Below are 27,404 nucleotides of genomic sequence, written 5' to 3'. Positions count from 1 at the left end.
CAACAATATATACATCACAAACATGTCTAGGCCGGTGACACATTTCACCGGGGCTTGTTTCAAGATTCTGTGTAAAATCAAATCTCTAGACGTATATATATGAATCATTAGATATAGATAAAAAATAACTAATTGTATAATTTATCTATAATTTACGAGATGAATCTTTTGAATCTAGTTAGTCTATAATTAGATAATAATTACTAAATACAAATAAAAGTGTTATAGTAGCCAAAGCTAAATATTTTCCCCAACTAAACAAGGCCTCAATCATGGTCACTTCGCACCTGCACGGCGTTTGTCTTCTCCAGTTGGCCATTTTGCTTTGAAAATGGTAAGCTACCAAGCTCAACTCCTGTCGAGACCCTCTTGGTTCTTGGCCCTATAGTCTTTGGCCTAAGCAGCTCTGTCTTGGTCCATTCCATGGGCATTGAACGGATCAAACAGTAGTGCTGGGGTTAATAAATAAGTAATCTAGGCTTCGTAGGTAAGATTACTTTTAGTCCTTCAATGATGCTCCCTGCTTTTGCTTACAATAATTTAGTATCGCAATCACAGCTCGAGCTAACCATTTGGCACTTTAGACGAGAACCCAGGCTGTGGACGGCATTGCTGGCTGGTTGACTGGGTACGCGGCCAATTAGGAGGAAAACACATGTTTATCTTCTTCTTCTTCACCATTTTCGTTGATGTTGTTATCATGCTAACACAACCACATGAACCATTAGATTTACAGTGATAGCTGCCAAATGTATAGCTTACAATCATGCCAAACTAGTCATCTGTCGTTGCTAAAAATCTGAGGAAAACAACCAAAATGTAAACCAGAAGCCGGCCGGCTTCATGGATAAGGCTGTCAAGAATCCATTGTAGTCCTTTTAGCTTTCTTATAGTATGTGCTCCTTTAAAGTCAGTGGCCGCCATGCATGCTCAAATGCCCATACACGAAAAGATTTTAGATTTCGCTACTGTAGCACTTTCGTTTGTTTATGGTAAATATTATTCAATTATGGATTAATTAAGATCAAAAGATTCGTCTCGTGATTTACAATTAAACTGTGCAATTAGTTTTTATTTTCGTCTATATTTAATGCTTCATACATATGCCAAAAGATTCGATATAATGGAGAATCTTGAAAACTTTTTGATTTTTAGGGTGAACTAAACAAGGCCCCAGTACTACTGTACTAGGAAGGATGTGCCCAAAAAAGAAAAAAAGAAAAGAAAAAAAAGACAACGAACGACATAAAGGCTCCCAAAGGACAAGGAGTGCGCTACTCAGGTTTGCTTGTGCCTTAAAGCTCCCAAGGCCAAGCAAATGTGTCTCTCATTGTTTTCCTCACAAGGAGCCAAACCATGTATAGTTCCAAGCAGCAAGATCCTTTTGCTGTTTTGCAGTTGCACTGCCTCGCTCGCTCACAACCATGCCTTACATTGCATGTTTCCCGTCCTGACTGAAGCCGAGTGTACTTTGAGATGAAGACACCTTTCCGAAACTATACAAAACTAATGATGGATAAATAGTGCGTGTATGAACCAAACCCAAGCTTCAAGCATCATGTAATCCACTTGTGGTTATGGAGTGCTCTAGACGCCAAAAAGAGGGGGCCAAAGATGAAAGGAGAGGAACATCATGATTATGCACACAACAGAGGAGCACGCATGTCGTACAGGCGTATCTTTTACCTAGATTCTCACCAGACTTTCAGTTTGGCCACAAGCTGACCTGCGAACCGTGATCCATCGAGATCGAGGTATCGACCTTTGGTCAATGGGGTATGTCATCACTCATCTGTGAGGTCTTTGTTTGAGAATACTTCATGCATGTATTCTCAAACAAAGACTCTGCTGCTAAAGTCACACATGTATTCTCAAACAATTTAACAAATTTAAATTTATTTCCAACAGCAAGTGTCATGGGCTACTTGTGAGGGAAAAAGAGCATGTCGACTACCAGAATAGTTTTAAACCTCATTTTCCCGCTACATTTCTGGTGGATGTTCGACGAAGGGTTAATACCTGAAGGAGCGAAGATGTTCTGAGACTGCAACAAAACAGTTTCTGTTGTACATGAACTGAGGAAATTTGCCGGCAACTGCTAGAGGATAGGTCAGATGCTTTCAATGTAAATTATTATGCTTGGTGTGAGATTCAAGATACGAGATTGCAAGGTCAGCAGCCTTGCTTCCTGAAGCTATAACACTCCCAACAGCAAGCCCATCCTTGTTATTTCCTACAAGACAATAAAGTCCAATTAAACTTTTCAACCTATAACACCAAAATTTGGGGTTACTACTATGGTTCACTAACTATATAAAAATATTAATTATATGTTTTGTTTTGTACGAGAATTCATTTCTGAAGAAAAGGAAAGCGAGTTGTCATGGGAAATCATAAAATCATAGCTGATTGACATGTTGCACAAATGTTGTGGTAATCAGTAAGGCACTAAACAAGGGGCATAGTTCATAACTTCATATATCCAACATTTGTTTTAAACAAGGGTGCATTTAGTGGCTTACCTGCGTAGAAGAACCCTGGAAGATTTTTCTCCATCTTTTCTATAGCTTCCAATACAGAATTGTAATCATGACCATACAAAGGAAAAGCATTTCCCCAGTATATATGCCTGAGTACCACCAAAAAATGAAAACAGAAAAACATGACCATGTGGTCAAAAGATTTGCACAAACCTTAGACTCTCTAAAAGATGGCAGACAACAATGCCAGTGCAAGAAAGGAAAATAAAAATACCTACAATTAGAAACTAAGTTTGTGTACTTACTTGACAAAAGTTGGTTGCCCCTGTACGCCTAAGAGTTTTTTAAGGTCAGAGGTCACAAGTTGTTTCAGAATAGACCTGTTTACGTAAACTATAAGAATGACCTAGTTTAAAAATGAGGAAACAACATAAATCATCGAAATAAGATTTATACGTTGGAGCTCCAGCAAGATCTCTATTGTGGCTACCCCCAACAAATGTTGTATATAAATATTGGTCGTCAGGAGCTCGATCTGGGAACATCATTGAGGAGAAGAGAGTCCCTACATGATAAACATTGGCACATGTAAAGATGAGGAACAGAATATTCAGGCAAACCAAAGTGTGAAGTACGAGGCAAGCTGCTCTATGCTATTTAATTCATGGCTCAAAATAACAAGAATTGCAAACTGAAAAGAACCCAAAAAAGGCTGAGGTGACCTACCAAGGGTTTTTAGACCATGTTTTTGCTGTTCCTTGTAGGGTATTAAGACGCCAAATCCTTCCAGAGGTTTCTTGACATCTTCCTTCTTAAAAGCAGTCACCATGAGAGATAGTGGTAGATAATCCACCTGCATAATTTGAAAAAAGACTAAAAATGAAATGTGTATAATGAAAGCAGTGAAACTCATAATTGTAAAGTTGTATATACTATCTTGCAAGAACAATAATGTCAATTGCTGTGTTTCTTAACCTAAAAGGTTGATCCTAACCTGACCTTAGGAAGAAAGTCTAGAACAAAAGGAGCTCCACCTTTTGTGAACTTCATCCTCTGGACATTTGACAATGGAGCCTAAAGGAAAAAAATAAAAAGGCAAATATTATTGTTCAGATGTTTATAAAATCCTGACTGAGAACATTACCAAGCTGGTAAACTCTACAGATCAATGGCAACCAATTTGCCAGATCATTGACCAGAGACCAAAACTCTAAAAGACAGATGCAGGTTAGTAGTTCTTACTGTCATTATAACAGCATCAAAGGTTTGGTTTTTAGCAAGGTCCTTGCCACTAGCATCCTTCGAATCATCAGAAATTGACCACCCGCCTGGTGCAGGGGCTCCATCTAATGTACACGCCAATGACAACACTTCTGTACCAAGCTTCACATTATCATCTCCAACTTCATTGTGAAGTGCATTTATTAGTGACTGAAATAACACAGAACTTTTAAACTTACTCAACCAGAAAAGAAAACATATAACAACTTTAACAACATAAATGACAGACAGTATGTATATTGCACTGCTATAAAACATGCATTCCATAGAGTGGGTAAGGGATAAGGGGCCAAGGTAAGTATCAAAATCTAGATTTGTTTGTATTTCTCATGATAGATGAGTATATTCAGGAGTCATCATTGCTTCCATGCAAACTATCTGCAATGTCTAAAACTTATCATTTGCTTAAAAATACATATTTTCACTTCAATTTATTTGCTCAAAACACATGTATCTTCACAAGCTAATAAGCATGTATCAACTCTACAAACAATGATTATGGTAGGATGTAACAGGGTCACTAGAGCTAGATATGGATGGTGAGACTTGTTAAACCATAACCACACACTAACAGCTTTTCTGGGTTGTGAGACTTGTTAAAGAAGTGATACTCATTGTGAAGTAATGTCCTTGTGTCCTTGAGTTGAACAAACAAAGAACTTGCATGGTCTGAAATCTGAACTCACCATTTCTAAATGGCACCAACAAAATTATTAGAGCTGATGAAAAATCTAAGGGCTCCCAATTAAAATCTTTGATAGTAATAAAACAATTAAAAGGATTTCAATCAAGGGATTCTTCTTGAAAAAAAAACAATGGAGGAATACCTGCATTCCACCATGAAATGAAAACGACACGCGTCTATTCCTTCTTTTCGCTGATGAATCACGTCTTGTCTTTACTGGATCACCTTTAGCTGTTAGCTTAGACAAGATGGCACCAACAACAACTGAACCATATCTGGGAGCACAGGCATGAAGCAACATGGTTAGAGAAAATATTATAAATTACAAATGAACATAATTCAACAAAAAGGGTAAGGTCTAACCATATTTGTAACAACAAAGTGCTAAAATCTAAATTTCAAGGAAAAATAGCACTAGGTTATCAGAAAAGATGATAAAAAGAAAAGGAAGACGAATATGGTGAAAACAGGAAGCAGCAATGCAGCATAAACAGCTGTTCATTTGCCAATGCCCAATTCATGAAACTCTTAACAGAAAATCAAAAAGGTAAAGTAGCTACTTCAAGAAAGACATGAGACACTAAGATTGATGGTGATATAATAAAATGCTGACTTGAAAGATCTCAACAGTTAATATTGTACAACCGTATGCTGGTGTTAACATAAGAATGCACGGAAAGAAACAAGATAGCAAAAGGAACAATATGAACAGGACAAAACCATATTGAAAAGGGTAATAAAAACAATCTAAAGCAATGAGCAAGACAATTGGCATGCGACTTACTTTCTTTCCAAATTCCACAGTGCTGGGAATGCATGACAAATCTGCACAAAACAAACAATTACTCAAACCAACATAGAAGTTAATGATAAGACCTGACTGATCAGAAAGGCTGGCGACTTTTTGCGCTAAAAACAGAATCAGGAACATGTACTATTATGCACAATTAGTTATATAAACAATTTACTGTGAAAATATGAAGCAATATGCATATCTAAAATCCATAAATGCAAAAAATGGGAAAGAGCATAGTAACTCACAGATAGTGACTCTGGATCTCCTGCACTTGTTCCAGCTACAAATGGATCAATAAGATAGTCAACAACCTGTAAGAAATTTAGATGTTCTTAGCCATGGCTCATTCTGATGTTGACTGAAGCTGTTAACTTTCAGTCACTTGATTATCCATAGTTCCTTCCAGAAACTCACTTCTCTTCCGAAGTGGCGTTCAAAGAAGCTCCCAACACTGAAAATGTTGACATGGTAATTCTATTATTTCCACACTCAAAAGAAAACACTGCAATGGTGTATAATATATGGGATACCTTAATATATTGATATTCAGAATTTGAGAACACTGAGGAAACAATAGGTATAAGGTATAGCTCAAGACTTACTTAAAGAAAATAATACTAGTATGATATATTGATATGTGATTCCAATTTTAAATTTCATATCAATGCAAGACACAAAGAGTATGAAGGTTCACCTCTCACTCAAATGCTCATCAGATACTTTTCCAGGGTTTCTTGTGTTAGCTTTCTTGTAGAGAAATGGTTCAAAAAATAACGCAATCTACAAAGAGCCAAAAATAAAACATAATTCAGTTAAAACAAAATGACAAAAATCACCACAAATCATAAATGCATAGCTTGAAGGGAAAAAAACGGAGGAATATAATAATTTATCAAGTAGTTAACTCAAAGGAACTACTTCAATTAATGGCGGTAAGAATTGATACTAGCAATGCTATGATATTTTGTTATCGACAGTTTGTATTCAGTGGCTGAATGTACCTTTGATTTTGTAGAAAGAACACTGCTTTTCATCAGCGAAATGGGATCCGAAGGAATCTTATGAGAACAAAAGGCAGGATATTCAAAGGTGAGGCAGAATACAGGAAGAAAAGAGAGACACACATGATTACATCAAAGCCCTTTTACCAGTGCTGGTGCTCCATCTTTGACAATGTAACGCTTGTGTTGGGAGTTAGGCTGAAACAGATATTGAACCATCAGCTAAATGAAATGGAAACAGATCAAGTCATCATCAAAAAAACAAGGAATGCTTCATGGGCAACATTTGCACATACATACTGCTGTTTGTCTTGTAGACCGAGATCATCTATCAGTCTACTGGCCTCCAATTCACCTTCTGTCTGCAAGGAAAAAAAAATAAGTAACCTCATCAACTTATCTGCTGGCCGTTGGCGGATACACGCCTAGGGCCACTAGGGCGACGGCCCTAGGCGTGGTCCAAAACCTCTTATACCATCATTAATTCTATGCCTAGTCAGGTTTCCTATAAATTGGTCTGAGCCTGAGGCGTGGCCTAGCATAGCAATAGAAGTCCATCAGTTATAGGCCAAGCCATCAAGTCACAAACTAATTCAAGCAGATAGGCCGCCTCATGGTTTGCCCAGGTGCATGTCAGCCAGACGGCCTTGCGTCCAAAAATTGTCCTCTGCCCTCTTCCTCGGCCCTCGCACTCCCTCCCCTGGTCACTCCCACTAGCCGGGCGCCAGCTAACCCTAGCGGCGGCGTGGCTGGACCTTTAATAGTGCCAGCCCAACCTAGACACGGCGCCTAGAGGCCAGACCTTGACGCCAGCTCCACTGATGCCCAATGAGGCTGCAATTGAGTGGGTCCAGTGGTGCCAGTCACCTGGTCCAGCAGTGCAGGAGATGCAGAGGAGTACTGCCACAGTGCCGCAAGCAGGAGCCAAACAAGTAATGAAGCAGCTCAGTGTTTCATTCCTCATTTCCTCCTGATTTCTCCAACCAGACAAGCTCTACGCTCAGGTCCAATCCTCTCTATTTCAAATTTTCAATTGAACAAATTGAATCCATGAATTATTTATGCTGCCATTTGTAGGCTTCTACTAGAATTACACAATGAAAAGGACCAATACTCCATTTTATTCTCCAGTATGTTATGTTCCCGGTTATCCATTTTTGTTCACCAACAAAGTGTAGTTTTATATTGTTTCCCCTAGTGATTTTAAATGTTCAAATTTCGTGTATAGGTTCAAGTTCACTTGCAAATATAGATGATATGATAGGCATGGATGAATCAAATAATGATCTATAATTAGATACTTATTTTGTACAACATCATATTTTTATCATGTTTGTTGCATAAATGTACGTTGAATTGAGATATCTTCTAAATTATGCATTGTATCCGTTGCTTTTGTGAACTATCGGTATGTGGGTCCATTATAGATTGCTTAGGCATTAGGCTGGCCGTAAGCGTGGATTTTTGCCAGCTCCGCGGCTACTGCTGGCCTTAAAACCAATCTACACACAAAACAAGGAGAGATCCACAATCACCACCGTAATACTTGTTTTCAGGACAACGTGGCAATTAGCACTAGATGCTAATGCAAACAGTTAGCAGGCTGTTCAGTTGGGCCATATTACTGACTCCTGACTAATGGCACAATCCAAGTCACGCAGATGCAAGCAGCTATGCAGAATGGCACAACACAATCGAAGCCGTCAAATTGTAGGCAGAACTGAAATGCGCTCACCATGGTGTTCGCTCCTTCATCCCAGAGAAACCCGCCCTCGGAATTGGTCCGTATCTTTCCTCCCGCCCTGTCGGCCGCCTCGAACACCGTCACATTCACGCCGCTCTTCCTGAGCCTGTACGCCGCCACGAGCCCGCTGCACAAAGGCACAGAGCGCCCCCACCCCAGCACCATTTCATCAAACGCCTCAAAGGCAACAAACACGCACCAAAACCCTCTCACGCCCGAGGGTCGGAAAGGGAAAGAGCGCTCGCTCACCTGACCCCGGCGCCGACGACGGCGACCGACCTGGCGGGAGCTGCGCGGGAGTCGTCGGAGCCCGCCATCGCGAGGACCGGACGTAGGCGGAGACTGCGAGCGGAGGTGGGGCGATAAGGATGGGAGTGGGACGAAGTGGAGGAGACCGTGGCAGTCCGAGCGAGCATTTGAGTTGGGGCTTGGAATTGGATGGGGATTTGCTTGTTGCCTTGTGCGCGGATCGGAGTCGCTAGAGCCTAGAGATGGAGGTGGGGAAGGGATGGAGGGTGGACTTGTCGCCGTCTCGCGGGACCTTTGAAGTCTGTAGTCGAAATGGTTTGCCAAGGTCAAAATGTGCCTTTTCGGTGGGTCTCGCGCGCCGTTTCGCACGGCTGGTATCGCTGAAAGCCTGAGACTCGCGGCGACGCTGCCAGACTTCAGGCTTCACAAGTCACAACTTGCCTTGTTTAGTTTATATCCAAAAAATTTTCATTGCATAGATTGGTTGTAAATTGTGAGACGAATTGTTAGATGTTTTGGACCTTGGACCAAACAATTCCAAATAAATCCCAAAGGCCCACTCATACATGCATGTATATATGGAAAGGTGAGAGACTTTAATCCTACCTTGCTACTTCAAGTGGAGTGAGACCAACTTAAAAGGTTGAGCTATCTCCATCTTGTTGAAGCAATTGGAGAGAGGAAAGGAAGAACCATACGCGCGCGCGCTCGCTCGCCTCGCCTCGCCGGGCCAATGGGCGCGCATGCACGACATGCGCGTGAATGGTCCGACGATTTCCCGCTTCAACCCTTGCGGTGGATGGAGGAGATTGCGCTGGCCTATTTGGTAAGCAATTATTTTTGTATTATGGCAAGTGCGTAAACGACAGGTAAAGTTTCCATAATACGGTGATTGATTGCTTGCCTATTTGCTACGTGCGACGCGTGTATAAATATGGGGCGAGACGTCGTCCTTTGTACGGGAGATTCATCTCTCTCGCCACACTACTGCGCTGCCGCCGTCTTCTCCATCCCGTCGCCGACGTGCCATCGGTGTCGGGAGAGCAGGCTCCAAAGCCTACGTCTCCCTGCACGGGGTAGGGGGCGTATCAGGTTTTTGGGAAGCGCCGTCGCGACTGCTCGCTGGACGTCTTTTTCCCACTACGCCCGGTGTTCGCCGATCTCCGTCGACGGTCTTCTTCTTCTTCTTCCTTCGCGCCGACAACCCCACTGTAAGGATGTCTATCTTCTCTCTGTTATTTGGTTTCATATCCTTTCTGTTGCTAGCACTAGATCCCGTGAACTTGATTCAAATCGTAGTGCTAGTTTTGTTTCATATATCTGTGATACATGTTGTTTGCCTTTTTCTTGTTGTCGGAATTAATTTATGCATCGCTAAATTGCTTTTATTTTCAACACGAATCTTTTAAATCTAATTAATCTATAATTAAACATTAATTACTAAATAAAATAAAAATACTATATTAGCTAAATACAAAATTTTTCATGAACTAAACAAGGCCTTACGAACTTGATCAAGTATGACTTGGAGGAGAAGAAATATATGAACAAAACTCTTATACAAAAGAAAATTTTTACGCCAATACTTACCCTAGTTGGATCCTTGGGTTTTTTTTTTTCTCGAATACGCAAGAGGGTTGCGTATCTTTGTATTAAGTGAGAAAGTTCAGTACATCCCGGTTAGCCGGGCAACCCAAAACTTACAATGAAGAAAAGGTGGCAGCTAGCTACCCCCCGACGCTAGACTCCATAAGTTTTTCGCGCCCGCATTCGCCCACTGTTCCGCCTCCGCCTTGATCATCGTCAGGAGCTCTGGAATTGTGGTTGCTGATTCCCTGAAGCATCGCGCGTTGCGCTCCTTCCAGATGGTCCAAGAGGTCAGCGCGAAGAGGGAATCGAACCCCTTTCTCGAGTTTCCTTGCCAAGAGCTCCTCAGACTGGCCCACCAAGCCAGAACTGGAGGCCGCGCGGCAGGCAAGGGTCGGCCGAGTGCCTCGCACAGGTGGTGCCACACCTCTCTTGTGAAGGGACAAGTACAGAGGATGTGGTCGATCGTCTCCGCAGCCTGGTCGCAGAGGTAACACTCTGTCCTAGCCTCCAGCCCGTGTCGTGCACGACGATCATTGGTCCAATGTCGTCTTCGGAAGGACAGCCAGAGGAAGACCTTCACCTTCATCGGGGCCCAGGTCTTCCAGATGAGCCTGTGCCCGCGGAACGGAACTGCGCAATGCATCATCCTGTATGCAGATGTTGCAGTGTACCTGCCGACAGGTGTCCATCGCCAAATGGTGCGGTCAGGCTGTGCCCGTAGCTCGGTGTGCGCTGTTGCCTGCCACAGATCAAGGAACTCAGCGATTTGCGCGGTGCTCATGCTGCCGGTGATCCCTCGAGTCCTGGCCCTGTTGTCCAATCCTTGCCTGACTGTGAGCCGTGATCTCACCCGTTTGGAGACCAGCTTGACGAGGTTTGGCGCTATGTCTGATGGCGCCCTTCCCGCAATCCATCGATCGTCCCAGAAAAGAGTGTCGTTCCCGTCGCCGAGCTCGGTGAAAGTAGATGCCCGGAAGAAGGCCTGGACTTCGGTGTCGACATTCAGAGGTAGAGAGCTCCAGGCCCTGTCACTGTCTGTCTTCTGCAACCATAGCCAGCGAGTTTGAAGGGCAAACCCGGCTAGTCGCAGGTCGGCGATGCCTAGCCCCCCTAGGCCCTAGCTCGGTCGGCCTGCAGGCAGTCTTCCATGCGACCAGACATTTGCCTCTGATGGATTCTTCCTTGCCGACCCACAGGAATTTTCTGCAAATGGCGTCAATCTCCCTGATTGCCCACAGCGGCAGGCTGTCCGCCATCATTGCGTAGACTGGCACTGCGCGCAGCACAGATTTAATCCACACTAGGCGCCCACTGCGGGCCATCAATGTGCCGTGAGATGGCGGCAGCTTGCGCGCGACGGCTTCAACGATGGAGTGTACCTCGGCCTTGGCTATCTTTTTTGTTGACAACGGTAGTCCCAGGTAGCGGATGGGGAACGGCTGAACCTGGCAGTCGAGGATACTGACGATGTCGTTCAGCGCATCCTCGCCCCCGAAGATCGGTGTGATAGAGCATTTGGCCAAGTTGGTCTTCAGCCCCGAGGCCTGACTGAACACGTTTAGTATCTCCTTCACTGCTCGTGCCTCCTGTCTTGTGGGCTTGATGAATAGGATGGCATCGTCGGCATATAGGCTGCACCGGTATTTGATTTCCGGTACCCGCAGTGGCCGCAGGACTCCATCCCTGCTTGCTTTGTCGAACAACCGGTGTAGGATGTCCATCGCCAGTATGAACAACATCGGCGATAGCGAATCGCCTTGTCGCACCCCTCTAAAGTGTCTGATCGATGGTCCCTGGTGGCCATTGAGGATGATCCGTGAAGTCGCCGTAGAGAGCAGTCCCTCAATCCAGCTACACCAAGCTTCTCCGAACCCGCGTGCACGCAGCAAGTCGAGTAGGAAAGGCCACGATAGTGTGTCGAAGGCCTTGGAGATGTCAAGCTTCAGCAGCAGCATTGGTACTTTCCGTTTCCTTATCAACACAGCAGCCCGCTGGATGTATTTGAAGTTATCCTGGATCGTCCTTGATTGGATGAAGGCATTTTGGTTTTTATCAATGAGTGCGTCAAGCTTTGGGGCCAGTCTTATGGAGCTCAATCCATTGGTTGGTTGTTAGCATGGGTTGATTATGGAGCTCAATCCATTGGATGGTTGTTATCAAGAAAGCACAAAGCTAGCAAAACAAGTGGAAGCAGGAGTGTGGGACCACAGTCCGAGAATGTTAGCTACGAAGGCCGCAATAAACCATGCCGAGCGCCAGAGTTTATGGTAGTGCCAGAGACTATGGTGACAAATACTCACGTCACATGTGTGGCAAAAATGCTACTAGGAGTTTGTACAAAAATATGTGGCAAACCAAATTTAAATTAGCAACCAAACAATAACGTAGCAGAGTCCTTCACTATAGTGTGGCTGTTGGTGGCAGCTAACCAAACACTCCTTGATTCTTTCAATACTTCACACGGTTGCACAACGATCCTTCTAAGGTAAAATCTGATTTAATATAGTCTTTCCTTTAAAAGACCATATATGATTATGAGGTAAAATCTGATTTAACATAGTCTTTCCTTTAGAAAGACCATATATGATTAAAAAAGCAGTCCATAAGTTAGGGTTAAAGTTCTAACCTTGGGTCTATCCATCCCACCAACTGATCTTTCTGTGTTGACACCTTAAGGCTTGTGGTGTATGACCTCTATATATGGTGTAAAATAATATCATGAGTACATTGCATCTTGCATTGCTTGGTCTTAGGCACATAATTGTAAAGAAATCTCCTTTGTCTAGTCACCACCTCGCGCGACCCTCTTGCTCTACTCATCAACCGACTAGTCTTGCAAGCTCCCCATTGACCTTCACCTCCTCGTGCACCATGACAAAATGTGATGCATGGCTGACTATGCTACGAAGAAGGTGTAGTTGTATTGTTTATTAAAGGTTGGAGGTGGTAAAATCAATGACGCTTTCATAAATATATTATGAGAGGTGCGATGTTTATACTTATGAGAAGTTTTGTGCACGTCTTCCTTGAATAGTGAAGTTCATCTATTGAGGTTAAAGTTCATTACTGAATCATGATAAATGGCGGCGAGCAACAGAGCATAAAAGGCGTCAGAAAGGGCAAGTCAGCAGCGGAGGCACGAGCATCAAGCATTAAAATCAGTAGCGGTTACCGACGGGGGAATGTGCTTAGCACAAGGGTATGCAACTCTGCATAATGCTGGGAGTGGTGCGCAATACACAAAACCACATGGACAGCAACGATGACATGGCATATTCACAGTCACACACAAGATTGGATCAGTTTCTAAGAATGCAGAAACAGAACGACGAGGGGATCCTTGAAAGAACCTCTCAAGAGTCAAGAACTTATCCAGCCTGTCTGGGATATTGGACATTGTATTGTATCCATCGAAGCCTGAGCATGTATGTCTACTGCGATGGCTGAAGTAACGGATCCACCAACCCCGGAGACGGCAGTGGGTTCTCCAACCCCGACGACGACGACACCGGCATTGGTGGCTCCGACGGCGGCGGCGACAAAGGCGGCCGGCGCGGCGGCGCGCCTTCCACGGCAGCACGGGGAAGGGGGTCTTGCGGCAGATGGGGGCAGATCATGCTCTCGTGCACGAGCCACCTGTCGATGCCGTTCCTGCACCTGTCGCTCTCGCGCAGTGCAACACGTGGCTGAAAGCAGTTTTTTTCTGTATCTATATGCTGCTGACCATTGCTTATCTACACCGTTGAGTACGCATCGAGATGTGTGAACAATAAGGTTTACTAGTTACTACACAAATCCGGTGGTTCTGTCATGCCAGTGAGTGGTCCTTGCATACAGAACTCTAAGATATATTGCATCTTGATGTTGTAGTTGAATTCGTTGATACTACCATAAGGTCTACTACACAGATAAAAATGACCAGCACTTGAAGCACACATAGAATGCAGTTAAATTGCACCGATAGTCACAAGTCCAGCTGCACTCATGGATGTATAAACAAAAGGTCAGGATTGATGGGAAATTAGTGGAGAACAAATAGGTGACATATTGAGCTGTTAAGTAGCACAACTTATACAAGAATGACAGAAATGCTTTTCAGTAGCAAATTGTGATGCTACTTCGTGCCACACATGGAATTGGAAAAGAAAAGCATAATGGCAACATGGAATTGGAACCAAATATGCAAGGACAGGTATGGCATAATTAGTATTCACACACAGGAAATAATGGCAATGAGATCTGAGAGTTAAACGCACAGCAGATCTTACATCTAGCTGAAACTCAACAGCAGAAGAGTCTAACATTTAGCAGTATAATTATCTCCAGTTATCACAAATGAGTAACAGTAATACAGTATGATACAAGGCTACAAGCAGTTGAACTCATCACTGAAATGGAACATGAAAAATGTTGTGAAGCAGTCAGAACAAGCATAGTTCACAAGATTTTCAGACCAACTAATCATATTTTCATCAGCGAAATCTAAAGGTTTTAGCCACTCAAGAAAGTAACTGAACAGAATAAATGGTGACTTGAAGTATTGCAAGAAATTAGCAACCATTGTACCGAACAGGGATGCCCATTCAGCCATATCAGTTTTCACATTGGGGCACAACCGCACAAGGAAATTGTACAGACTACCAAATCCAATAGCTTATGTCAGAACAATGGAACTGAGCCAAGAACGTACAAATCTTAGTTGCATGGCTAAACTCAGACTTGAACAAAACAACAAAAACAACCCAAAGCTAAGCTCGACCAATTCAAAGACAGAAACAACGAATGAATCCTTCAAAACTGATCTAGATCATCAGACAAGACACACTACCCTCGATCACCATCGCCTCATTAGGCATCCCATACAGCAGAAGAGTCAACTGTCACGCATTTGCTAGTCTTCAGTTATACAACAGCAAGATACAAGCAATAGCTGTTGTACGAATCACTGAACTCGAATAGTCGAATACAAGAAAAATGATACTAGTACATTAGTACTATGAAGCAAACAGAAGTTTTATCAGAACAAAAACTGTCAGCAGCAAAACTTTAGAGGTTTTTTCTTTGCCTTTTTAGCACTCAAGAAAATAACTAACAGAGTATGGAAGGAACTTCTGTCATGCACAGATGCACTATTCCAAGAAACTAGAAAACATTATGGCAGAACCCTGCAATTTTCATCCCAAGATGGTCACTCAGCAGTATCAATTTCCATACTGGGACACAAGGAAATGGTGTGAACTGCCAAATCAATTAACGAGAATCCATTCGCTTTCAACAGATCATTAGAACTGAGGCAAGAACTAACAGATAATAGTTGCATAGCCACTTTCAGATGCTTAGTTCATCACAACTGAACGTACGTAGATCAGAACAAAAGAAGGAACAAACTAAGCTCGATCAGTTCCAAGGAAGCAAACGACTGAAATAACGAAGGAATCTATCGAGAACCTCCAGACCATCAGACGAGACGCAACAGTGCAATACCCTTTGATCAGTTCCAAAACTGCAGAAACAGAAACGACGAAAGAATCCTTGAAGAACCTCTCGAAGAAGTGATCCAGACGGGCCCCAAAAGACGCTCCAACACCGTCCCATCCAAGCTCGATGATGTGTCTTTACTGCGGCGGCGACCCATACAGTAGCGCGTCCTGGAACCACATCGACGGCGGGTACCGTGGTCGCCCCTGGTCCAACGCCAGCCGCCGCGGTGGCCCCTGCTCCATCGCCATCCGCCGCGGCTCCTGGGCCTCCAAATCCGAAGTCGACGACGACGGCTCCGACTGCGATGGCAGTGGCACGGGCGCGGGCGCGGGCGGTGGCGCCGATGTCGGCGGCGCCTTCCACGGCAACACGGGGTGGACGGGCTTGCAGCAGGCCGGGCAGCGCATGCGGTTCTCGCGGAGCCAGTCGTCGATGTTGCTCCCGCACTTGGGACCCTTGCGGAGGTGGAAGACGTGGCCGCACGAGAGCGTGCGGACCGCCTCCCGCTGGTCCAGGCTGTGGCCGCACATGGCGCAGTCGTAGGCCAGCGCGTGCCCCAGGGTGGTGACGCCGCCGAGCGCCCAGACGCGCACCCGCCGCCATCCTCTCGAGAACCGGCCGTCGCGGTAGGCCTTCATGCCCAACCAGCAGCTCGCGCCGGCCAAGAGGGCGATGGAGGCGCCGCCGACCGCGGTGCCGATGGCCATCCTGACGATGCCGCTGTCGTCGGCCATGGCGCCTTTGCTCCTCTTCCCCTTCCTTGCGTCTTGCCTCTCCCCCTCTCGCTCTCTCTTGCTCTGGCTTTCTCAATTGTTCGCTCGCGTCGCTCTAGGATTGTTGGCGTTTGGAAGCCGAAGGTGGCAATGGCATTGCCGGTGCCGGGGGCTGTGGGTATTTGTAGGAGATGATCAGAGGAGGGGTTTTGCTAGTCGGTTAGTTATCCTGTGGGCCCCAGGTCTCGATCCCTGACACCGGACGCTGCCAGCCTGGCACGCTGCTGGAAGAAGCACAAGCACGGCGAGGGGAATGCTGTGAGTAGTTGCGTGTCGCTCAAGACATCCTGAGCACGCCGCGGCCGTTAACAAGAAATTCGAAATATGCCTTCCGAATTCAGATCAGAGAACCACACCACACTAGCTATGCAGGGAGTCCAACTGGACTCTAGTAGTCGCTTTGGATAAGGTGTATTTGGATTTGGACAGTGTATGTAGCCAAAAAAAAAAGTTCATGAACTGAACAAATGAACATCAGGACGCCCAAAGTCCAAAGTGTACATATATCTTTAGCTTATTATGTACTCAATCCGTCCCAAATTATGTACAATTTTTTTAAAATAAGACGAGTGGTCAAACTTGAGATAAAAAAGTTAAACATCTTATAATTTGAGATGGAGGGAGTAACTAATAGCACCTGGAAGCTACTCCCTCTATTCCAAATTATAAGGCATTTTAAGAATCTTGAAGAGTCAAAGCATTTCAAGTTTGACCAAAATTATAGAGAAAATTAAAAAGATTTATGACATCAAATAGATATACTATGAAAATATAGTTAATAAAGAATCTAATGATATTTATTTGAGATCATAAATGTTATTATCATATATGTTTGGTCAAACTTAAGATGATTTGACTCTCCAAGATTCTTGTAGTGACTTATAATTTGGGATGGAGGGAGTAGAATACAAGAAAAAAGATACTCCGAACAAGCAAAGTGCGGTGCAAGATTTTCGTGGAATTGATAATCTTATGTTCAGTTCAGCTGCCTTTTGGCATTAACCCGTGTTACATAGCCTAGAACTATAATATTAGAAAACAGGAGCATCAGATGTTTTTTTTTTGAGGAAACAGGAGTATCAGATGTTCCTGCGTAGTATCTACAATGAATCAAAATTACTTCTCTTTGGCATCTCTCTTACGCTGAATTTTGTTGTCATGGTATGAACCCTGAATTGCATTGTCGCTCTTACACTGAATTCAGGCCGCCTAACTGAACCAAGAAACATCACTAGTGATAATTACACTGTTGTCACCGAGAATTGCGGCTGCATATTTGCCATGAAGTGAACTGATTATGTTTGATACTAACAGTATATGAGAAACTTCATCATCTAACGAAAAATTTGTGGAGGAAAAAATAGGCAAGCCCAACAAACTGTTAAGTAACTCAAGCCTGATAGAAGTAAGCTTTTCAGTAAAGCATTCTGCTGCTACTATTCCTACACAAGGAACTGAAAAAAAATAATGGAAAATTGCAATTAAGACTGTACCACTAAATTGCATATGCAAGTTGTTGCAGTAAGACGCGTGTAGACAAAGATCTCCAAGGTAAGATCAATGAAGTTTTCACAAAGGCCCTCCTAGCGACCTAGCCCAAATCAAGTCCTAATTGACAAGGATGAATGCTGGAAACTACAACTACATTCACTCTAAGAAAGCCATTCATATAGAAAGCAAAACAAAGCAAGCAATAGCAACCAGATAGATAGATAGATACATAGATATGCAGTGCACTTAATGTCACAAACTCAAAGTGTGATAAGTTCTTAAATGACCCAATCAAAATGTCTGTATATATATTCTACTTTTCATTCACAATATGTCCATGTCCATCTTGAATACAGTTCATAGTTCAGAGCACAAGCCAGTTTGGAGTTCGGAATATAAGCATGAAATTCAAAGCTTTTGATCCTGCCATTATTTGATCTATGGAGGAACCCAAATCAACTATTGCACTTGCCGTTAACCGGACCTACTAAATTGCAAAAAGTCCAATAACAAGGTTTCACGACAGACAAACTTTTTCAGTCTTGACAAACTTCATCTACCCACAGGTTTTTGGCTCAAGAAAGGGACAAACAGATGAAGCAACTGATGTCAAGCGCTATTGCAAGAAATTAGCAAGCAATGCTGCAAACAGTTTATACAATACTTGCCACGAAACTGATTGTCTGATACTAACAGTATATTAGAAACTTCATCAACTGAAGAAAAAATTGTGAACAAACAAATAGGCAAGCGTTGTTAAGTAACTAAAGTCTGACAGAACTAAGCCTGACACAAGGAGCTGAAAAACAAACATAATGTCAACAGGAAATTGGGAATAATATGCAGGTACAGACATGGCATCACACGCAAGATATCACAAGGAGATTCGGATTTAAACTAAAAACAGAGCTCACATCCTCTTGATTTTTTTTTTTTTTTTGCTCGCAGGAAGAGATCGACGCGGTCCTGGAGGTCTTCCCTTGCAAACTTCAAGCGTTCCCGTCTAAGTACCTTGGTGCGCCGCTTCACCTCTCCAGGCTGCCCCGCAGCTGTGAGCAGGCCATTGTGGACAGCGTTGCAGCTAGGCTACCTACCTGGAAGGCAGGTCTGCTCACGCCGACAGGGAGAGCCACGCTCACGCGCACGACCCTTTCCGCCATCCCTGTGCACGTCTCGATCTGCTGCGCGCTTTCAGCCTGGGCAATCCAGGAAATCGACAAGCGACGGCGTGGCTTCCTCTGGACCGGAGCCGACTCGGCAGCCGGAGGAAAGTGCAAAGTGGCGTGGCAGGTGGTTTGCTCGCCCCGGGACCTAGGCGGCTTGGGCCTACCTGACCTTCGAGTACTCGGCTTCGCGCTTCGCCTGCGATGGGAGTGGCTGCGCCGAACCGAGCCGGACTCGCCCTGGGCGTCGCTACCGGTGCGCGACGAACGGGTAGTCCAGCGGATGTTCCACGCTTCGGTGCAGTTCGTCGTAGGCAACGGGGCCTCGATCAGGTTCTGGACGGACGACTGGCTCCCGGCCGGCCCCATCTACTGCTTCGCCCCGGCGGTATTCCGCGCGGTGCCTGCCAGGCGGCGTGCTCGCTCGGTCAGGGACGCCATCACCGATCACCAATGGGCCAGAGACGCATTGGCTGCCTCCACGTCCGAGTTCATAGCCCAGTTCTTGACGATCTGGCATATGCTCAGTGAGGTGCACCTTCAGCCATCAGTGCAAGACCAGCTACGGTGGAAATGGACGACGAATGGATGCTACTCCAGCTCCTCAGCGTACAGGGCTTTCTTTATAGGGCGAACGCCGTTCTACGGTGCCAAGGAGGTCTGGACGGCCTCGTCGCCGCCTAAGGCCAAGTTCTTCTTTTGGCTGGCCCTACACGGACGCCTATGGACAGCCGATCGAAGGCGGCGTCATGGGCTGCAGGCCGCGGATGACTGCGCGCTGTGCGATCAGCAGCCGGAGACGGCCGACCACTTGCTGGTGGCATGTGTGTTCGCGAGGGAGGTCTGGCATCGCCTCTTGTCCGCCATTGGCCTCGTCCACCTTCTCCCGTCGGACGCGTCACGGCTGGTGGGATGGTGGCAGGAAAGTCGGGCCCTCCTTCCCCATAACCTCAGACGAAGCTTCGACTCACTCGTAGTGCTCGTCTCTTGGTCACTCTGGAAGGAACGGAACGCCAGAACCTTTGACAACACCAGCTGCACGCCTCCACAGACTCTTGCAAAGATCAAAGAGGAGGCGAACGCCTGGCTCGCAGCAGGTTTCCGTGGTCTAGCCGCCTTCGCCGCTCTGCTCTAGTTGCGTCTGGGCGTTAGTAGCAAAAACAGTTTTAGAACAGGTTTTCCTGCTTCAGCAGCGCCGTTTCAGCCGGCGACCTTTGTGTTGTGTTACGTTCTCAGCGCCCCATGGCATCTCGCCGTGGAACGCTAACCTGTATCTTGTTTCTTCCAACTTCTCTTAATGAAACACGTGCAGCGCACGATTTCGAAAAAAAAGAATCACATCCTCCTGAAATTTAACAGATGTCAAATTGATGGGGAAAGCACAAAGAAATGTTGCTCTGTTCGATCAAGAGTTGCACACAGACAAAAACTGAAGAATACAGGGTTATGCAGTATAATGATCTTCAGTTATCATATATATTCATAAAGGTACAGTACTGGCAAACGCAAGAATGCAAGAAAAACAATATAAGCAGAACTATGAACCATATGTTCACAAACCAAACCTACAGGGTTTTGGCTCTCAAGAAAGCAGATGAAGCAACTGATCACAGCTCACAAGCACTATTGCAGGAAATTAGCAAGCCATGCTGCCAAAGATCTATTAGGTTCTATCAGAACATCATAGCTGATCCAAGAACTAATCATTTCTCGGCACTCAGACATTTGGTTCGTTACAGGTGGACGCAGCTCTGAACAAAAGAACAGGAACACAGCTAAGTTCGATCAGTTCCAAGAAAGCAAAAACGGAAACAACTAAGGAGTACTTCAAGAGCTGATCCAGACCATCAAAAAGACGAACTACCCTCGATCAGTTCCAAGAACAAGAATGCAGAAAAAGAACGACGAAATAATCCTTGAAGAACCTCTCCAAGAGCTGATCCAGTTCCAGACCGCCCCACAGGAGGCGTCAACACCGTCCCATCCAAGCTTGATCACGCGTGTCTACTGCGATGACGACGCGTCCGGTAGTATTTCGTCGCCCGCCGGAAGCGGCAACACCCCCGCCACATCCGGCGTCGAGGTCCGCGGCAACTGCGTCTGCGCTAGCGGTGGCGCCGATGCTGATGACGACGCCTCCGCTAGTGTCCCGTCGTGCGCCGGAAGCAGCAGCGCCTTCTCCAAATCCTGCGTCGACGACGACGACGTCCGCGGCAACTGCTGTAGCGCTGGCTCCGATGCTGACGGTGAAGGTGCTGGCGACGATGGCGGTGGCTGCTTCCCCGGCAGCACGGGGAGGGGGATCTTGCGGCAGAGCGGGCACGCCATCGCCTGAGTGAGAAGCCATTGGTCGATGCCGCGCTCGCACTTGGCGCTGCCGCCGCAGTGGAACGCGTGGTCGCAGGAGAGCGTGCGGACCTTCTCGCCGGCCTCCATGCTCTCTTGGCACACGGTGCAGGGGTAGTTGAGCCTCCGCGTCAGGGTGGTGACGCCGCCGAGCGTGGAGAGGCGGATCCGTCGCCACGGGCACCACATGACAATGATGACGACGCACACGGCCACAACGGCGACGCGAAACAAGACGCCGAGCTCGGCGTTCCAATAGTCGTCGGGGTCGGCCATCGGTCCTTGGCTCCCCTGAATCCTTCGCCTTCTCCTCTCGATGGGGCTGCTCTCTCTTGCTCTTGCGTGCTCTGGTTTTTTCTCGCTCGCTCGCTCGCTCTCGCACGTCGTTCTTTGGATTATGGTTGAAAGTGAAAGGCTGGCCAAATTGGCGAGGGAGGCGGCACGGGTATTTGTAGGGAGGACCGGAGGAGGAGGATGCTCAACTGGGAACTGCTGATAAGTCGGTTGGTCAGTTTGTTACAAGGTGGGGCCCGCGGTTAGATTCCCCACGGCGGCGGTTCAAACTGGAGTAGCAAGGGCGGAGGGGGCTGGAGATGGAATGGGATGCTAGCAGATTCCCAAGTTTGTTTTTGCGAAATCTTTAGAAGTTGGATGTTTCATACAGCTCATTGACATTCCCTTGGTGAAGCCATTAGTAACGGCAAGGCAATGTGCATGGACTACTCTGAACGCAGGACGACGAGTGCAGCAAGTCGCCGACGACAGTATATATATATGAGCAACTATGAGAGTTGATTCTGAACACTTCACACAGAATGCAACGCACGAGACACCAAATGACACTAGTTAACGTCAGAAGTGACTAGCTTGCGGAATCCAGTCAATCCAGTGAAAATTAGCGATTGGCGGCTTGCTGCAGTCTGACGAGCACAAATATTATGAAGTATGAATTGCATCGTCGCCCTTACACGCACTGAAACCAGGCCCGACCGAACCACTGTCAGGCGTCGACGGCAACAGGACATTTTTTTGGCGTGAAGGAAACAAGGCAATTGATGGGCCGAGTCATTCATAGGAGCCTAGGCCCAGAAGGAATTCCAAACCTTTTTATGGCGGTTCAAGTTGTTGGAACTGTTATAGCCCGTTGGTGGTGCCTGGCAGATCATGAAAAATCATCTCTTAGGTTTTGTTGAAGGGCCTGCATGCCGACCTAAGTGGTTTCAATTTCGTGTTGGTGGTTGTGGACATCATCTCTAAATACAAGTATACAACCATGTTTCTCATACTAAAGCGTCCTTTTTACGACCGTTTTGGGGGTAAATCTATAGTTATGCCAAGGCATTTCAATTCTGGGCAAACCTAACATTTTTTAAGGAAAAAATAGTACATATATACACATGTATAATATAGTTAACCATCAAAATTATTTGTCTCTGTTTATGTTCATCCAAACATAAAAACACGTCTACGCGGACACGCGCGGGCCTATCTCCACCCAACGCCCACGAACCACCCTAATCCCACCTACTCAACTCGACACAAGCAGTGTGACTCAGAGTCGAGCAGAACTCAGAACCTTAGTAGCGACGTCGAATTCCGCCAAGGCGTCACCCCGCCTGGCTGATCAGCCCCTGTCGCCCCCTCCCTCGACATCCGCCTATCCATAGCCATCTGCTTGTTGTCTATAAAATGTACCATCCAATGTTGTGCCTATAACCTCCACCGTCGCCGCCTCACCCTCTTCCACTGGCACAACAACCCCAGATGGCTCACTGGCCCTTCTTGGCCAACTCTTTCTAAACCTTTCGTTTCATCACCCAACTCTAGTGTCCTCAACTCATTTTGAGTTCATACTAGAAATACTTGTCTTTTTTTACCTTTCCTATAGCCGATGACGTCGCATTGGTCGATGTGACGCTATTCAAGGCTGTGTGGAGAAGGGCCAAGTAGTTCAAGGCACCCCTTCTCAACCTCCCATCCACACTTTCATAACATCACAAGTACATCTCTGTAGCACTTCACGCCTTCCACTAAAAAACCAATGAAGGATGTGTGCCCGTCTCGTCTACGACCACCACATCTCACAACCTGTTTCTACCCCACCTGTTGTTTCTCCTATCCTCTGGCCACCGCGCCACTGCAGTTTGTTCCTAGAACCAAGCCAAAACATTGCCACATGGTAAGCATCGAGTGGCCACTAAACTTGCAATTGGAGTTTTTTTAGAAAATTTGGATGATATTGTCCCTACCTAATTTTTTATTATCACGGATGCTAACGGAATCGAGAATGGTATATGAGAAGTTAAGTTAAAAGGCAAGGAAGAAAAGACAAGAATGCGAACACCAACAATATATGCAAAGAGAAACAACCACTACAATATACATAGGGGAACAACATAGCTACAAGTTAAGGTATGAGCTCCCACAATTAGGACACTAGGGTAAGCTGCAAAGCTCCAATTATTGGTAGCCTATCCTATGTTTAGTTGTCGAACATGCTTTCAACTCAATATTTCTATATGTACAGTTTTTAGAGCGGTTTTTTCTTAAATGTTAGACCAATCTTTTTTTAGTAAAAAAGCGTTATTAATAAAATCAAAAGATATGAAGAAATTTTTTGTTTTAGTTTTTGTCCCGACGAAAACTTAAAACTAATAAATTTGAAACCGTTTCAAATTAAATTAGAAAAATATAATAATATTTTTATAGTTATATATGGATCCGGGCTTATTTGGTTTGGCTCAACTCAGACATGAGTACTCCTTCCATTCTAAAATAATTATTATTCTCGTTTTTTAAGAAATAATTTTAACTAATTTTATATAAAAGTATTAACATTTATGATATATAATTAATGTTGTATATATTTTTATAATAATTTTATTTAAAAATATAAATGTTATATTTATTTTTTATACATCTAATTAAATTTATCGTATGGAAGAATGCCCAACTACAACCAACCGAGATCAGCTCCCCGTTCCCCCTCCTGCAGGGTGCCGGCTTTCCCATCCAACTTCTGCCGCAACGAACCTGCTCGCCGCCTCCCTCACCCCCTTCGGTCGGCGCGAGCGGCCGAGCGCCCTCGATGCGGGGATAGAGCGGCGGAGCGCGGGTGGCGGTCGAGTCCGGCCATCTGCAGACTGCAGCAGTCCGGCATGGTCGAGCAGCCGCATCAGCATCTGTAGGGGCCGACTCGCCCCCACCGCCTCTTCAAGGCAAATTATTTTGCCCCTCTTCAACTGCTGGAGCTTCATCAAGGTGTGCTGCTTTGGAGCATGCAGCAGTCTAGGGAGTAGGGAGAGGTGCTGTTCCCGCTCGCTGGCTAGGCGAAGCGGGAGGTCAATGGCTGAATCGTTGACTACCTCGCCGGGGTGGTGGTGCCGTGGTGACCGAGGCGTTAGTCCTTAGCCTCAGGCTCTGCCTCAAGGTGCAGAAATGCAGATTGAAACAGGGCTCCTGAGCTCTCTGATGCATGTTTTACTTGCTAGTGGTACGTGTTTTGTTGACTAACGAGAAATTTGTGGATGCGGAATTTGTAGAACATTACTTAGCAAGCTTGGATTATTATGAATTCAACTGTGCTTGGACCCAGGGGTCTTTCTTAATTTGTGGGAACTTAAGAGGAGAAAATAACAGTGTATTACGTTATGACTATTGTGTTTCGCAAAGCTTTTGTTAGTTCTGTACTTATGAAATTGATCACTGTGAGAGAGAAATAATTGATCATTGTATTGTGTTTATTTGCAGTATTGCAAATAATGATGGTGCTTACGAAATGGGGGCAGGAGACAGGAGGATGAGGCATAATCTTCAGGGTCCATGATGACTTTCATCGTTGCTAGGGAGGGTGAAGGCATGTATGTGGATGTTGCCTGCTCAGTTGAGTTGCATCTTGCTCTAGACCTGGGAATTGGCATCTTCAACATTGAGGCACTGAAGTGGAGAGATTCGATGTCCAGCTACTTGCCCATGCACTGAAGTGGAGAGATCCTACCACCTCGCTACAAGCAGTTGCTCTGTAGGATGCAAAATTCCTGATGATAACATGTTTTCAGAATTTTATGATACAAAATCTTCTTTTGTAATTGTCTGACATAGATGTGACAATCTTGTAGACTTGTACCATCATATATGGCTGAAATAGTTGCAGGTGAAAACCCTGTACATGTGCACTATTAAAGTCTCAGTCATGAGAAATTTATTTGGCAATTAGAAACTCCTGCTGATTTCTTCTTGGGGTTTTTTTTGTGTGCAGAAAAGTGCCTTATTCCTTCTCATCTCTGTACTTAGAAGTGTGCCACTAATGTGTAAATATTCTGGAGGCTCTTTTTTTTTTGGAAATTGCCTTCCTGCTCATGATGGGAAAGGCAAAATGGCATCTAGCAGTGTCAGATTTGCAACAAAAAATCTCTCTTTAAAACTACAATAGTCTGATTAGCCACAGCCCACAGGCCTGAACAGCAAGAACAAGTTTTAATTTATGGAGGAGCCCAAATCAACTATTGCATTGCACTTGCCATTAACCGGACCTGGGTAAAAATTGCTAAAATCCAACAGACAGCTTTTGCGGGAGACAAACTTTTTCAGTCTTGGGTCTTGACTCTTGACAAACTTCACCATCTACCTACAGCTACAGGTTTTTGGCTCAAGAAAACGACCAGCAGATGAAGCAACTGATGTCAAACACAATTGCAAGAAATTAGCAAACAATGCTACTAAGAATCATTTTGACATTGAGGCACTAAGCAATTGAACAGAGTACCAGAGCAATGAACCAAGGATCTATTTGCTTCAGTCAGAACATTGTAACTGATCCAAGAACTAACAAATCATCGTATCTTGGCATCAACTAATTCAGTTCGTCACAGCTAAACACAAATCTGAACAAAAGAGCAGGAACGCAGCTAATGTCGATCAGTTTCAAGAAAGCGAATGACAGAAACAACGAAGGAATCTTTCAAGAACTAATCCAGACCATCAGACAACACGCACCACCAGACTACCCTCGATCAGTTCCAAGAATGCAGAGACAGAAATGACGAAAGAATCCATCAAGAACCTCTCCAAGAACGGATCCAGAACGTCCCACAGGACGCGTCAACGCCGTCCCATCCAAGCTCGATCACGCATGTCTACTGCGATGGCGACCCCTCTGGTAGTGTTTCGTCGAACCAGTGCGATGGAAACAGCAACTCCGCCGCCTCAGCGTCCGCCTGCAGTAGTGTCTCGTCGAACCAGTGCGACGGAAACAGCAACTCCTCCTCCTCCTCCTCCGAGTCCGAGTCCGAGTCTGACGTCTGCGGCGAAGACGGCGCTGGCGACGACGATGGCGGTGGCCGCTTCCACGGCAGCACGGGATGGGGAACCTCGCGGCAGATAGGGCAGGACATGTCCTCCGAAGTGAGAAGCCATTGGTCGATGTCGTTCTGGCACCTGGCGGTGGCGCCGTAGTGGAAGACGTGGTCGCAGGAGAGCGTGCGGACCTTCTCGCCGGCCTCCATACTGTCCTGGCACATGATGCAGGTGTAGTTCAGCTTCTGCCTCAGGGTGGTGACGCCGCCGAGCCTGGAGAGGAGCACCGGTCGCGAATGCCACCATGCCTTGACCCGGGACGACAATGACGAGAACGAAGACGCAGCTAATCCCCAGATGATGATGGCGACACTGACGAGGACGATGACGCTCGCGAGCAGGATGATGGTGGCAAGGAAGACGGGGATGCTGAAGCGGACGGCCATCGGTCCTTCGCTCCGGCCCCTGGCTCTTTCTTGCTTGGACGGTGGCTCTCTCTTGCTCTTGCTCTGGCTTTCTTCGCGCTCGCTCTCCCACGTCGTTCTTGGATTGTGTTGTGCTCGTTTGCAAGGCTGGCCAAATTGGGGTGGCGGCTATTTGTAGGGAGGATGTCGAACTGCTGATAAGTCGGTTGGTTTGATGATCAATTCGTTACAAGGTGGACCCACGGCTCGACACCCGAAGGCGGCAGTTGGAGCTGGAAGAGCAGGGAGGGCCGAGGGGCTTGGAAATGAGAAGGGCAAGGATGGCTGGAGAGATCAAATGCTGGCAGATTCCCATGTTTGGTTTGCGAAATGTTTAGAAATTTGATGTTTCAGAGAGAGAGAGAGAGAGAGAGAGTACATTGACAATTTGACATTGGTGAAGCCAGTAGTAACGCTGTAACGGCAAGGCAATGTGCATGGACTACTCTGATAGCGGTACAATGAGCAAACCTGAAAGTTGATTTTAAATTGCAATGTCGTTCTTACACTGAAACATGGCCTAACCCAACCAAGAAACATCACCGGTGACCTTAACAACTAAAGT

The 27,404-nt window shown here is 45.7% G+C and overlaps 3 protein-coding genes and 1 long non-coding RNA gene across 4 annotated transcripts; 1 reads left to right on the top strand and 3 right to left on the bottom strand.

Moving 5' to 3' along the window:
- LOC8073702 (protoporphyrinogen oxidase, mitochondrial) lies at positions 1,867 to 8,563 on the bottom strand. Its single transcript, XM_002446665.2, has 17 exons — positions 8,237 to 8,563; positions 7,979 to 8,114; positions 6,540 to 6,605; positions 6,391 to 6,441; positions 6,244 to 6,300; positions 5,937 to 6,022; positions 5,657 to 5,693; positions 5,488 to 5,553; positions 5,231 to 5,271; positions 4,589 to 4,721; positions 3,723 to 3,911; positions 3,480 to 3,554; positions 3,207 to 3,333; positions 2,937 to 3,045; positions 2,786 to 2,860; positions 2,523 to 2,629; positions 1,867 to 2,233 (listed from the first exon to the last, which is right to left on the bottom strand). The coding sequence occupies exons 1-17, from the start codon at positions 8,401 to 8,403 to the stop codon at positions 2,121 to 2,123; spliced, it is 1,635 nt and encodes a 544-aa protein (XP_002446710.1). The 5' UTR covers positions 8,404 to 8,563; the 3' UTR covers positions 1,867 to 2,120.
- LOC8060179 (E3 ubiquitin-protein ligase RNF149) lies at positions 15,056 to 16,125 on the bottom strand. Its single transcript, XM_002446664.2, has one exon. The coding sequence runs from the start codon at positions 16,039 to 16,041 to the stop codon at positions 15,442 to 15,444; it is 600 nt and encodes a 199-aa protein (XP_002446709.2). The 5' UTR covers positions 16,042 to 16,125; the 3' UTR covers positions 15,056 to 15,441.
- LOC8073700 (E3 ubiquitin-protein ligase RNF167) lies at positions 20,423 to 21,356 on the bottom strand. Its single transcript, XM_002446663.2, has one exon. The coding sequence runs from the start codon at positions 21,354 to 21,356 to the stop codon at positions 20,739 to 20,741; it is 618 nt and encodes a 205-aa protein (XP_002446708.1). The 3' UTR covers positions 20,423 to 20,738.
- On the top strand, positions 24,047 to 25,314 carry LOC110436575. Its single transcript, XR_002454373.1, has 2 exons — positions 24,047 to 24,573; positions 24,831 to 25,314. It is a non-coding gene; the product is annotated as an uncharacterized LOC110436575 (long non-coding RNA).

This window comes from Sorghum bicolor, chromosome 6 (genome assembly GCF_000003195.3).
Source record: "Sorghum bicolor cultivar BTx623 chromosome 6, Sorghum_bicolor_NCBIv3, whole genome shotgun sequence".
In the NCBI taxonomy this organism is placed as follows: Eukaryota; Viridiplantae; Streptophyta; class Magnoliopsida; order Poales; family Poaceae; genus Sorghum; species Sorghum bicolor.
The sequence above is the reverse complement of the archived record's forward strand: the minus strand, read 5'-3'. Positions and strand labels throughout refer to the sequence as shown.

Bases quoted from the DNA above. Each gene is read 5' to 3' on its own strand.
- LOC8073702 (XM_002446665.2), bottom strand. From the start codon at position 8,403: ATGCTCGCTCGGACTGCCACGGTCTCCTCCACTTCGTCCCACTCCCAT. The intron at 6,301-6,390 runs GTAAAAGGGCTT...TGTTCTCATAAG, and splicing joins AAGATGGAGCACCAGCACTG to ATTCCTTCGGATCCCATTTC. The intron at 2,861-2,936 runs GTATAAATCTTA...TTACGTAAACAG, and splicing joins GATCTTGCTGGAGCTCCAAC to GTCTATTCTGAAACAACTTG.
- LOC8060179 (XM_002446664.2), bottom strand. From the start codon at position 16,041: ATGGCCGACGACAGCGGCATCGTCAGGATGGCCATCGGCACCGCGGTC.
- LOC8073700 (XM_002446663.2), bottom strand. From the start codon at position 21,356: ATGGCCGACCCCGACGACTATTGGAACGCCGAGCTCGGCGTCTTGTTT.